The sequence below is a fragment of the Mesoplodon densirostris genome, chromosome 10 (assembly GCF_025265405.1).
Source record: "Mesoplodon densirostris isolate mMesDen1 chromosome 10, mMesDen1 primary haplotype, whole genome shotgun sequence".
In the NCBI taxonomy this organism is placed as follows: Eukaryota; Metazoa; Chordata; class Mammalia; order Artiodactyla; family Ziphiidae; genus Mesoplodon; species Mesoplodon densirostris.
In genome coordinates this window covers 4,625,008-4,639,212 of record NC_082670.1, presented here as the reverse complement: position 1 = coordinate 4,639,212, position 14,205 = coordinate 4,625,008, and the positions used below count along the sequence as shown (strand labels likewise).

General features: G+C 46.6%; 1 protein-coding gene across 5 annotated transcripts in view; it reads right to left on the bottom strand.

Annotated features, from left to right (window-relative positions):
* The window catches only part of FARS2 (phenylalanyl-tRNA synthetase 2, mitochondrial), a 375,868-nt gene that overhangs the window by 85,598 nt on the left and 276,065 nt on the right, over positions 1-14,205 (bottom strand). Inside the window, exon 7 of one of the 5 annotated variants that reach the window (XM_060109827.1) lies at positions 1,888-1,965. The exons of the other annotated variants lie outside the window; for them this stretch is intronic. Within the exon in view, the coding sequence (XP_059965810.1) occupies positions 1,947-1,965 (19 nt within the window). The 3' untranslated portion in view covers positions 1,888-1,946. Of the gene's footprint in view, positions 1-1,887; positions 1,966-14,205 lie in introns of those variants that run through there. 5 annotated transcript variants of the gene reach the window in all.

Below are 14,205 nucleotides of genomic sequence, written 5' to 3'. Positions count from 1 at the left end.
ATGTGTCTGGATTCAACTGTAAGTGGTTTACAAAGCTCTACAAGGCGGGCCGGGCAGAGGTACAGAAAACTGTGATTCTGGGAAGCAGAACAACGTGCCTGGGATCAAGCTGCTACCTTGCAGCAGCTGTGGACTAGACTCGGCTGTCCGGCGCTCAGGCCGAGGTCACCCCACTGTCCCAGGAAAGCCTCTTCCTGCCCTTTGGCAGCAGCTGCCACCCTGACCCAGCACACGCAGCTCACATCTAGGTCACCTTTTTACCAAGAAATAGGAAAACCTGTTCCTTCTGCCCCTCAGAAAACAGCCTCACCTGCACCTGGTGACTCAGCCCACGCCCGGAACTACCCCTGGCTCCCGGCGTTTCCTCACAGCCATCATCAGCACGGCCGGTGTGCTCTGCCTTCAGAATGGACCCTGACCCATGCCTGTGCCCACCCTCCCAGGCCAGTGACCCTCACCTTTCATCAGGGCCTCTAGTGGGCCCTGACTCTCCTCCTCTTCTCTACAGAGAAGTGGTAAATCTGCTTGCTCCGCAGGCTTGCCCTCACACTTAGAATGGTCCCCCACGGCCCGACATTTCCCGGCCATCGCACACTGCCCCGAACCCATTCGTCTCACAAACATACCAGACTTGGTCCTGCCTCAGTGTCTTTGCACAGTCTCGTCCCTCACCTCCCCTACACTTTCATGGTTGTCCCTTCCCTTCCCCGCTTTCTCAGCGGGTCTTCCCACTTCCTCTCCATCTCAGGAGCTCTACTTTACTGCATGTATCGCCGCTTGAAATCACACTGCTAATGAACCTGTTTAGGTAGTTAGTGTCTGTCCTTCCCAACAGCCTGGAAGCCCCATGAGGACACAGCCTTATAGTCTTGGCCCCTGTGTACTGTCCACACCTGGAGGAACCCAGCACACAGCAGGACCCAGCATCTATTGAGGGCACGTGGGAGAGAGAAACATGCATTGCAACGGGAGAAACCACACCTGGCTCTAAACAGACAGGTAAGAGCCCAGCAGAGTGAGTGTCACGTGGGTCCCGTCTGGGAAAGAATGGAGGGGTCTCCTCTAGATACAGTCAACACTGCCCAGAGTAACACCTTCGAAGAGGAATTCCACCACCCCTACCTTATATTTCTCTAGGATTTCACATGTTATACAACTACCTTCCAAAAATAAATAAATACATGGGCCCAGCACAGTGTCTGGCATGTGGTGAGAGCTCAATAAATGTTCACTGCAGAATTAAAAAAAAACAAACAAACCTATCACCTGCCATCAAATTAATCATTTTCATTTTTCCATGCCTCCCCATTTCCTTTCAATAGGAGTATGTAGTTTTACATTGTTGTAACCATAAACAGGTATTGATTTGTTTTCTGTCTTTCATAACATTTTTTGATGTTGCAGCCTAGTCTTTGATGTCTAACAACTGTAATATTCCATCAAGGTGTATGGTCTTCTCTAAATCAAGGTAGTATCAGGTCTGTCCTTTGAGCAGAGCCCAACCCCACTGACCAGGGCAGAGCAAAGCTGTGTGACGGTCTGTCACCAGGCAGCCTGAGCTCTGACTATCGGCCTAGTTGACTAGAGCACCCTGGAGGTTGTTCTTGGAAAACTTAAATCACGTCACAAATTATTTATGAAACGATGACTTCAACCATGGACCAGACGTAACCAGCTTCAGGAGAAAGCACCAACCGGCAGGGTAGTCAGAGGAGAAGGCAAAGCGACAGCTGTGAGTGAGCTGAGAAGACTTTAATAAAGGCGCCGGCCAGGGCCTGCTTTCTTTCTTTGATCTCTTGAGAAAACAGTCAGCAGTTTCTTAGCAGATGGATCATCCATTGTCAGAGGGGAAGCACGTGCCATATGTCCTGGGATTTTCCCATCTTGCATTGTTAAAACGCTTAATAAGATGCTGTAAAGGAGGGCAGTTTTCTTCTTTTTCCTCTTTAGGTAACTTTTTCTCTCCTGTATACAAGTGAAACACGTATTCACTGAAGATAATCTGGGAAATATGGGAAAATGTACAGAAGTAAAAATCGCCGGTGGTCCTGCAAGCCCAGGATAACGTGGGTGCAGCTGTATTTGCCCGCCATCCCCTGTGGACACTTCTGCCCACGTTCATACAATAACACTCAGATCACACACCCTCCCCCTTCCCTCTAACCTACTGCTAGCTTGTGAACCTTGTCACCGATGTCCATAACGATTCTTTAAAATGTTTTAAATATGTGCCAAATAGTTCACGGTTGGGATAAGTAAAACATAATTTATTTGTTTCTCGATGGATAACATTTAGGTTGTTCCCAAATTCTCACCCTTGTACGTAATAGTACAGAAGCCTTTGAACGCTGCTCAGCTAAATCCCTTGGCACAGATTAGAATCGCTGGATCAGGGTATAGACTCCTGAAGGTTGAGCCACAAGGCAAAACACACTCATTCCTGGAGCTCTACACTCGATCCAGCCTGCACCAGGCTGGTTACATCAACATTTTTTAAAAATTTATTTTAACTGTGGATGAAAAATGAAATCATTATTTTAAATTACGTTTCATTGATTACTGGTGAGACAGAACTTTGAAATTTTGTTTTCTGGCTATAAGTTTAGATAAACTGCTTAGTGAACTGTTTTCTATTGAACTGTCCATTTTTCTGTTACAAGAAATTTTTTTCACTGATTGTTTGCACCACCGTAATATTACTTTATGAAAGTTAAAAAAATTTATATACATTTAAGATGCAACTTTGCAAAAGAAAAGAAATGCATGGAAACAAGATTAGAAGGAAATATACCAATATGCTAACTATGTCAGGGATTAGGTGGTATGAGCACAAGCTGAATTTTCTCGAAGCAGCATCTTCAAAAGGGAACGATAAATCATCTTACATGGCTGCTGCCTGGGGTGATGAAGGCAGTGAGGAGAGGACAGGTGTGTGGGAACCAGAGCTCAGGTGTGTGAGGGAGCACAGGGAGGCCAGTTCACCATGATCCCCACTTCACAGTGCCCGGGGTCCACCCCCATCACTGATGCAGACGCCTACCAGGCATCCTCCTCCATCTGACCCTGGGGATGAACAATGCGGGTGATGCCTGCACCAGCTGGTGGTAAGGATGACGCAGAACTCGGAACCACTATTTTATTTCTTTTTAATTGAAGTATCGTTGATTTACAACATTCTGTTAGTTTCTGGTGCACAGCAAAGTGACTCAGTTACATATATATATATTCTTTTTTAATATTCTTTTCCATTATGATTTATCCCAGGAGATTGGATATAGTTCCCTGTGCTATATGGTAGGACCTTGTTGTTTATCCATTCTGTATGTAAGACTTTGCATCTACTAATCTCAAACTCCCAGTCCATCCCTCCCCCAGCTCCCTCCCCCTGGGCAACCACAAGTCTGTTCTCTATGTCTGTGAGTCTGTTTCTGTTTCGTAGATAAGTTCATTTGTGCCATGTTTTAGATGCCACATATAAGTGATATCATATGGTATTTATCTTTCTCTGTCTGACTTGCTTCACTTAGTGTGATAATCTCTAGTTGCATCCATGTTGCTGAAAATGGCATCATTTCGTTCTTTTTCTTTTTTTAAAAACATCTTTATTGGAGTATAATTGCTTTACAATGGTGTGTTAGTTTCTGCTTTATAACAAAGTGAATCAGTTATACATATACATATGTTTCCATATCTCTTCCCTCTTGCGTCTCCCTCCCTCCCACCCTCCCTATCCCACCCCTCTAGGTGGTCACAAAGCACCGAGCTGATCTCCCTGTGCTATGTGGCTGCTTCCCACTAGCTATCTATTTTACATTTGGTAGTGTATATATGTCCGTGTCACTCTCTCACTTCGTCCCAGCTTACCCTGCCCCCTCCCCGTGTCCTCAAGTCCATGCTCTACATCTGCGTCTTTATTCCTGTCCTGCCCCTCGGTTCTTCAGAACCATTTTTTTTTTTTTTTAGATTCCATATATATGTGTTAGCATATGGTATTTGTTTTTCTCTTTCTGACTTACTTCACTCTGTATGATAGACTCTAGGTCCATCCACCTCACTACATATAACTCAATTTTCTTCTTATGGTTGAGTAATATTCCATTGTATATATATGCCACATCTTCTTTATCCATTCATCTGTTGATGGACATTTAGGTTGTTTCCATGTCTTGGCTATCGTGAATAGTGCTGCTCTGAACACAGGGGTGCATGTATCTTTTTGAATTATAATTTTGTCTGGATATATGCCCAGGAGAGGGATTGCTGGATCATACGGTAGCTCTATTTTTAGTTTTCTGAGGAACCTCCATACTGCTCTCCATAGTGGCTGTACCAACTCAAGGTCACTCTTCCCATCAGGGCTGCAGTCCTGTTTTCCTGGGGAAGTGTCTCCCTGTTGGAAGGGCATGAACACTCCAGGCCATGGACTGAATTCAGCTTTGCTACATCTGCATGATGTCCAAGCACACACTCGTGCTCTGACCACACAGCTTTTTTACAGACCTCCCCAGGCCTCAGCATCGACCTACACTGTAATGGTGGCCGCGGAGTGACGTTTGCTGAAATCAGATTTTCATTATGTAGCAGAAAGAAACAATGGCTATTAACTCATACCTGGACGCAGCTATTTCCACACTGGGTTAGAGGACAAAATTTAGCTTTAGAGGGAGTGTAACTCTTTAGTTTGTGAAAACACTTGAATAAATTTTTTATTATGAAAAGTAAGGCCCTGGAGACAGGGACGTTGAAGCAGAGGAAGGGAAGCTGCCCTGCACAGTTAAGTACTGTAAAAGGATCGTGCGGGGCTCCTACGAAGGAAGCAATTTGCAGGGGTTTCCTTGGCTCAGGCCTAAGAGATGGGCATTTTGGGAAGAAAGGCCTTCACGGGAAGCCAGGATATGAGAGCAGATTTCCTAAAGAGACCGCTGCTTCCTGGTGTTACACCAGGGACGAGACAAGAGTGGCCAGTGAGTGACTCAGGTGGTGACACTGATAAACCGTCACAACTGAGATGCACAAATTCCGTTTTAGATTCCTTTCCATTATTTCCCACCTTTTGCACACGACTGCGCTGTTTAGGGCATCCTGGGGGACAGAAAGGGGTCAATGTGGGGAACCAACAGCCTGCAGTGTGGGCAGGACAGCAGGAGTGATGGAGGGGGTCCAGAAACAAGGGTTCGGAGCTAGAGGAGACAGCGGGACAGAACCACCCCCGAAATCTGCAAAGACACTCGACAGGGCCGCCGGGGAAGCAGGGCCTACACTGCATTCGGAGTTTTCTAAAAAAGGGGGGAGAAGGCTCGTGACCTGAGGGCACATGTGGTTATCATTATATTCCTGAGACCGGTGATCACTCATTTTTGAGGTCGTAGTTTTAACATCTTGCAGGTATGGTCTCTCTGGATAGAGGGTGTCGCCCCTCAAAAAGCATAGCCCAGAAGGAAACAGCAGGAGGTAAAAGGCCTGCTTTGTCGCCTGTTTTCTGGCTTCAACAGAAGCAGGTCAGCAGCAGACAGGTGTCTCTTCATCAGCAAAAACCCTGAGAGACCGTCTCCTAAGGACACGCCTCTGGCAGGACGTTCCTGGAGCCCCGCTTTCTCTTCCAGCCCCAGATCAACGTGTGTCAGACACTCCTCTGATCCGAGGGGGGCGCTTCTGGGTCGAGACAAGACCACAGCCTGATTCACGGGGATGCAGACACAACAGACGAGGACTCGGGAGCACTCGGCATCCTGTCGTCTGGCGGAGCTTCAGAGATGCCCTTGGGACATCAGGGGGCTCAGTGCGCGTCGTGAAAGAGTGAGGGGCTGGGAACGGATTATTTGCGACACCCTCTGTGGGGCTCCCGGAGGCCAGCGAGCACACACCGGTGCTTCCCCCTCGCTTACACACCCTCAACAATGTACATCTTCTGCATTTCTAAGGGATTTGGGAACAGACGTGGTTTAGGCTCCAGATGCCCGAGACAGTGGAAAGTGACAAGGCGGCCCTCGTGTCACAAAGGGTGGCGGGGGCGGGGCGACGTGACCCAGAGGACAGCCAGGCGTGGCTCAGGGCACCGACTTTATAGCAGATGGTAAGTAAGGGGGTGCCGCCAAGGCCGAGGGGCTGGCCCTGCGTCCCCGCGAGGCACCAGCCTCCATGTTCTGCGTCCTCAGCCCCCAAGTCTACAGAGGACAGTGACCTTCAGGAATTGAGGGAAATGTTCTATAAAACACGTACATCTGCTGGGTCTATAAAAGAGTTTTTTTCCTGCTAGAAAGTGATTTATCTAAAAACAGACCCCAGGAAATTAGGTCGGGCGCGCTAAGGGGAGATGTCACAGGCTGGAAGGGAGGCGCATTTTAGAGGAGGTTTTTCTTTGAGAAAAAGATTTTTGACACAGTTTCTCAATGTTCATTCAACGTGTCTGAAGGTGTATTTGTCATCTTCCCTCACGACACTTCGCTGGTTGAGTCCCCGTTTCCGCCTCTGCCCACGAGCTCTCCCTCTACCTGGGAGGCGCTGACTCCCTGGATCTCTCTCACTCTTCTCTTAGTTCCCTCCTTGCAATTCACGTCCATCCATTTCTGCCATCTTCAGTGTCATCGTCAGAATCCAGACTCTCATCGCTGCTGCCAGGCTTAACTGACTGGCTGACAGAAGGATCCACTCACTCACTCTGCGCCCATTTACTGCGTGCCTGCTTTGTGCCAGGCGTGAGATACAATCCCGCCCCTGGGAATTCCACAATCAGGTGGGCGAAATAAGACCTGCAAACAATCATTTCAAACCAGTGCAAGGCAAAACTAGAAGCGCTGGAAACGTACGCACAGTTGCACAAGCACGCAGGTGACAGGAGAATTCGGCTTTGGCAACAATCCCTCGCTGGGCTCTGCCTGCGGTGGGTGCCCAGTCCTCCCAGTCCTACTCACGGAAGCCAGGTTCATGTCCCAGAGCAGCTCGGCAAGGCCACTGTCACCAGCAGGGATGTACCCAGCACCTGCAGGACCTCCTCCCTCGCAGGTGGGCTACTGAAGGCAGCTCCTATGTCTTTGTGTTACGGCTCTGATGATGAGAAAGTGTTTGGAACAGAGCATCCTAGATGCCCCGCTGTAAGAGAAGTCTGGCCAACAGAATTGTATTACGTTGGTTCATTGCCAACTTCTGAGCCGATATTAAGGTGCGAAGGGGTAAAGCAGAGTCAGGCGGGAAGAGCGAGCTTGTGGAAAGGGAGCGAGCAGAAGGGGATGAAGACAAGCTGAACACAGATACTGCCTGCTTTTCGATTCTCTTAGGGACTGGTCCTTTCTACCTGTGTCTGCTTCAATTCTCAGCAGTTACACCATGCCCACTTAAAGAAAAAAAGCAGGACACATGGCTTGAAAAAGAATTTGTTTTGATTCACAAATTTATACAAAAGTTTTATAAAGATACATTTCCAATATTTTTAATGAAAAGAATAACAGCTCAGGAAACTAATCATGAACAATCTTAGGTATGTGAGCACTTTAAATATACAAATGCCTCCAAATTTGAGATAGATTTTTAAACCACTATTTTGGCCACCCTTAAAGTAAAGCACGGCAAAACGATTCTTTCCAATAGTAATAACCATCTCTTGGTTGTTCCAGGAATGGCCATACTCTGTGGTTTTCTCAAATGGAATTTTCTCTGTACTCGGTAAATACTGAGAGAACACTCCAGGTGGCTCAAGTCTGTCTGTATTGACTTCAGGAGGCAGCAAATATCAAGGGACAATGCAAGAGTGAGGGAGGGAATCCTGGAGTTGTGATCACCAAGGCAAGATGGGGCATATATCTAGGACTGATACAATCAATCTTACTAATATACAATAAAAGCCCAGAGGCTTCAGGTCTATTAAGTTTGGGAGAATTTAATAAATGATTAAACAAAACAAGACTTTCACATTCAAAATATGTCTCCATACAAAAATTTTAAACTGCTTTGAACATTTTCTATATAAAACCGTATTTACAATCATTTCATATATTATTACAAGGCACACGACTCACACACCACCTTAATGTGACGTTATAAATTCCTCATGGCTAGCTCTGCTCTCTGCGACACTCTTCTTAGGATGCTATTGAGAATTTAAGCAGTTCCCAGACTAGGACACCAGAGGCATGTACAATAAAATATATTGTTAGTCTCATGATTTAAAAATGGGAGATTAGGACTTCCCTGGTGGCGCAGTGGTTAAGAATCCACCTACCAGTGCAGGGGACACGGGTTCGATCCCTGGTCTGGGAAGCCCCCACATGCCACGGAGCCACAAAGCTCGTGCACCACAACAGCCTGCCCTCTAGAGCCCGTGAGCCACAACTACTGAGCCTGCGCTCTAGAGCCCACGAGCCACAACTGAAGTCCACACGCCTAGAGCCCGTGCTCCGCAACAAGAGAAGCCACCACAATGAGAAGCCCGCGCAACGCAACGAAGAGTAGCCCCCGCTCGCCGCAACTAGAGAAAGCCTGAGTGCAGCAACAAAGACCCAAAGCAGCCAAAAATAAATAAATAAGTAAATAAATTTTTTAAAAGGAGATTATATAAATGCATATTTCTGAATATGTATCCAGTCTAATATGTATGCTGTTGTTTGTATTTAACGAATGCAAAATCCAATTGAAGGTATAAGGACCTAATATGAGAATGGAGGAGAGGAAAAAAAGAATCAAATAAAACAAATCATCAATAACAGACACGTACAAAGACCCTCTGTTCATCTAATGCTCCGTACAAGTGAGTTTCCCTGATAACCAAAGCTGACAGACACCTTTAAGTAGTGTTAGGCAAATCTTCTTGCCTGCTTAGATGGAGTGTATTAAATTAAACTTTTTTGTAGCAAACTTGAGTCAGGCTGTTTTGACAGTTATTTTATTATTTTTCTGTATGAGCCTAACCAAACTGAATAGTTGTTATCTTTATTTTAATTTATACTTTAAATGCCTCCTTCATTCAATAAAAAAGTGAAATTTCCCTTAGGTGGGAGGAAAAGAATGATTTCACCACAGTGTCAGTGTAGCATATGCCACGATTATGACCAAGGTGCTGTCCAATACGGGGAAAAGGTGATGAAGAAGACACAATCTGTGATATGGGAAAGGAAATGAGAAATTCACCTTCCCGCTGGACACATTAACCACCGGAAGACACGATGAAAGTGATGTACCTTCTGTAGGGTGTTTATGAATTAGTCCACATTACTTTATTTACCTCTGAACTTTTCCCTCTATTTTGTTGAAAGATAGCTCTTCTTTTAAGGTTTTATAAGTTACTCTTGCAAAGTAAAATAGAAGCAACTTGGAAACACGAATCCAAAACAAAGCTACACTGTGTAATTACCGGGTAATGTTCTTCCTACACTTGCTCTATGATTTATCCTCATTTAACAGGTCTCTTAGGTGTCATTTGGTACCTGTGGAGAGGCAGCTAACATATTTTATGACTAAACATAGAGTTACTGTAGACAATACTACACTGATACCAAAATACCTGCATGCAAGTGTGTATGGCTTTCTCACCTAAAAGCACTTCTGCTAGGTTTTCAGTGAAAAGGAGTATATTTTCTCTGTCTCCTAAAATTCTCTGTCACTCCCCTCCAGAGCTTCTTCCTTTAAAGAGAGCCATGCAGACTGGGGACACATGATAACTAAATCCTTGTGCAGACAGAGAGCACACATGCTGGTGCTACGTGCTACCTAATACATGTCATCAATCTGTTCATCCATCCATCCATCCATCCATCCACCCATCCATCCACCTACCTATCTATGTGTGTATATGCAGATGTGCTATGTTTTTTATTGACTCAGTGGGTCAATATATGCAAGTTTACTAAACACCGTCTTCATCAAATATTGATTGACCACCTACATTGTACCAGACACTGTGTTTTTCATTTATTTTCCCCTAAAAATTGCAAGTTAGAAAACACTGCTTTAGTTCCCCATAATAGTTGGAAATCTTAGGTTAAAAAGTAGCACATATTAGAAGTAGTAAAAGGAGAACTGGGCCCTGGGTGTAGCCCTGCTTCCAACTACTTCTTGGGGCTTTGGGAATTTCCCTTTGACTGTGCTGGTCTCAACTTTTTCTTTTGAATAATGAAGAAACTGAACCAGACAATCTCTTTTAAAGAATCCCTCTGAGTATAAAATGCCACAGTTCCAAATATGGAAGTATTTTATAATGTTGGAAACTGGAGAAAATAGTACTTTTCCCAGAAGATCCTAAGGATATCGATCTCATTTAAGTTAAAGGTATTCCAATTTGAGAAAAAAGTACATATCGTGCCCTCTAACCCCTAGTTAAGAATCTGAGCCTAGGTAAGAAGAAGTGAGGCATCCACAGAAGTCTTGTGAAGAAAACTAACTTGGATGAACATAAATGTTTTATAAATGCAGCATGCCATAATATGCAACTGTCAACTCATTACTCCTTGCCTATGGCTGCTGGGTAAGTGGAGGATGAGAATGGTAACAAGATTCCCAGCTTGCAGTCTACTACTTTAGCGTGTGTCCATACCCTCCAAGGGTCAACCATCAGTGTCCTCTGTGGTCTGGCCAATTAGAACTAACATCCAACCAACGGTTTTTCTCTTAATATTTCTATCCAACACATCCTTAATAGGAGGTTAAGGAGGTTCCACAAATGGGGAAAATTTGGGCTGTTACCAATATTAGTTTTAGAAGCAAAGAAAATAAAATCTATCAACATGGAACAATTTCTCCGATTTGTGACCTCTGCTTTCCTATTTTTTTCTTTTCTTTCTTCTTCTTCTTCTTCTTTTTTTTTTTTGGAAGAGGATTCACTGCCTGAAAATAGTCATCTTTAAACTAACAACAACAACAAAAAAGGACGTATCTTCAGGACAAATGGTTTCCAAGTCAGTGCTGGAATATAACATACCCTTAAATCTTTGGCTGGACCACTAAACCTTGGTAAGTCTAAATTCAACATTTTGCTTAGTATTTGGTTGACTTAATTACATGATTAATACATATAAATGATTTTAAAATGAAAATAAATAAATAAGTAAAAAAAAGTCAAATGCTGCCATAATCCTACCATCCAGAGAGAAGCACAGTTAACATCTTGTTGCATATCCTTGTACTCTTCTGGAACGTATATGTATACGTACGTTATATAGGCTAGATATCTACATCCGCATCCATATATAGAATCCATCCCATACTCCAGACATATCTAGGTGTCCACAGAGCTCATGATGGCACGCCTATGTCTGCGTGCACATCTGTATACCCTAAGGCGCCCTAAGTAAGAAGCTCTGCTCTACGGTTCCCATACCTACGAGTTTATCGGGAACAAGCATCATCAGCAGTGCAGTGCAGCAGTTTTGTTTCTTGCAAAGTACCCGTGCTTCTTATCTCTGACCCTCACTTCCAAAGAGCTGGCAGAAGTCCAGCTGACGTAAGTTTAGCCACATTCTGCACAAATGCCCGGAGTAGAGAGTTCCTTACTGCCCAAGTCCCACTCTGAGAACAAAGCCATAGTAACTGCACGCTTGCTGATACAGATAGATCTCCTCTGCATTCCCCAGATACTTGCACCAGGGTGGCCTGGCCCAAACGTGTGCCCCAGGAAGGGCAGGAAGGAATGGTGTGGGGACCGAGTCCTGATGGCAGAAGGGGGCAAGCAGGTGCTGCAGCGCCAGCTCACTTCAGTTCCATGAACTCACCGACCCCTCCAATACGTGCCAGGCGTTGTGCGTGAGCACAAGACGTGGCTCCTGCTCTCAAGGCAGCTGGCTGGAAACAGACACGTGATTAGAGTTGGCACGGGAAGTGCAGGCTGCTGTTTTCACTGGTTTACGTCTCCCCAAGTTCCTTTAGGGTAGGGACCACATCTATTCAATCTTTTGTCTCTCCTTGGTGGGGTGCACGGTCTGGGGCTCACAAAAGCTGCTGGGGCACTCAGCTGGTAGACTGGGTTGGTATCAAGCTGCAGTGGTGGATGAGATACATTTCCTGTACAGCTATATTCTCCGTAGGTCTTCAGTTATGCTAATTACACATACTTCCCCCTAATAAATGGTTGGGAGTTCTGTGTGTCATAGCAGGAGGGCCCATCTCATCCCGTTAGTAACTCTATGCAGAGGTGTGTCTACTCCAAAGGCAAAATATGGTGTCGCCAAACTCCAGGAAGAGAACAGAGAGGAACCTGTTGTCAGTGGCAACCAAACTTAGCTTCCATCATGAATCACTCTGGCCTCATTCTGACAGGTCCAGTTGCAGCCTAGCACTGATCACACCAAGCAGTGACTCAGCTACAATGAGACTTCAGATGCTATTTTTAAGGCCGGGGGCAGTGGGGGGCGGGTGGGGAGCAGGGGGAGGAAGGAGACACAGAAAGGCTTTATTATTTTTTCCTGAATTTTAACAGCCTAAACTACATCTCCACTTTGACACAAAATTCTGGAAAAGTTAACCTGGCCCTGAAATTACGTAACCTATACAGTTTACTTTTTGTATCACAGCTCGCTCATTAAATTCACAAACCACTGCCATGGTGAAAATTTGTTTGATTAAAATGGAAAAGGGGAGTTTTCAGAAGAGTCTGGGCCCAAGGGAAGCACCTGTGGTGCAGAGGAGAGAACACTAGCTTGAGGGTCCGACGCTGGGCCTCTGTAGGCCGAGTCCCCGGGACCGCAGGGCCGGGATGTGCGCAGGGTGGATGGCTGGGCACGGCGGGCGCGCCTGCCCTGCTGGCTGCGCACCTGGGTTTGGGGAAGGGAACCGCCCTGGCCTCAGCGGACCTGTGTCCGGCCCCACGGGCCTCGACGCGGTCTGCGTCCTCTTGTCCCTCCGCTGCAGGAGCGTTGCTACCTCTTGGTGTGCCATAGCCCCGGGAGCCCCGCACCGTCCACCCATCCACACTTCCCTGACTTCTTCCAACTGCTCCTGCCATTAGAACAGCGCACGTGTGTCCGGCGTACACATGTGATATTTCTGTGGAAAAGCAGGACAATGCTTTCCTCACGATGGGCAGAATTCTGTCCCCTCTCCTGGCGCAGTCCCTGTCTGCGGGGCTCTGGCCAACTACAGTGATTCTTGACTTTTGTTCCTGGACACAGGCTGACGGCGCCCCAGTACCCGGCTCAACGCTGGAGTGGCTTCTGCCCCGAGGGTCCCCTCAGCGTCACCGGTGGAGGAGCTGTCAGGCCAGGGGACCTCCCGCGGGGCCAGCTTTGCTCCTGACATCGTGCACCCAACGGAACATCCTCAAACGGTCAAACCATCCGCTGTAAACACACGTTTGGCTCTTTGAAGAAGCCCTTCTTTTACACTGTTTTCCAGAGCACACCCTCTTCCAGGCTGGAAGGCCTGGGAAGAAACCACCCCCAAGTTGGCCCTGTGATTGTGAGGGGGGGCATGAAAGGAGGGGCTTAACGACCTGCAGAGAAGACCGTCTCATGGTGACCCTGGACGTGGGTGTTCTTTCTGCAACCGGGGAAGCTCTGAACCCAAACCAGAACTGGACGGAACCCCTGGGCAGAGCTGCCATCCTTGTGCCGCCCCACGTGAACCCATGGCAGGGATCGCTCCTTCGCCAAAGGCTCTCAGCCACGAGCGCGTCCAGCTCCAGGGACAGGAAGAGCAGGGACGGAGTGGGAGTAGCTCTTCCGTCAAGTTCTGGAAGCTGCGTCCTGGAGTCTCGATTTTCTTCCTGCGGAGCTCAGGGACGCGGAAGCTTCTTCCTCCTCAGCTGCTGGCCAGCAACAGGCCCAAATTAGTTAAATGTAACTATAATAGACATGCTGCAAATGAATTATATTTAACTCTAACAGCCACCTCAGGGTTTGTCTCGAGATGGAATAATTTTAGCTTCTGCTGCCATAAGTCCCCAACTAAGGCAGAAAGTAATTACCTCAGGACTTAGCATAATGAGCTCACTGACACTCGGTATTTATTCCAGTGGGTGAATGTTCAGACGTCTTATACAGTCAGGCATGGACTGCGGAGTGTATAGTCCTGAGTGGGCACAACAAGGCCAGGAAAAATAAAAATGTTTTAGGCACATACAAATTCAGTGAAGTCATCTGATTTCGGTCTTCATTAAGAATTAGTAATTGGGCTTCCCTGCTGGCACAGTGGTTGAGAGTCTGCCTGCTGATGCAGGGGGCACGGGTTCGTGCCCCGGTCCAGGAAGATCCCACATGCCACGGAGCGGCTGGGCCCGTGAGCCAT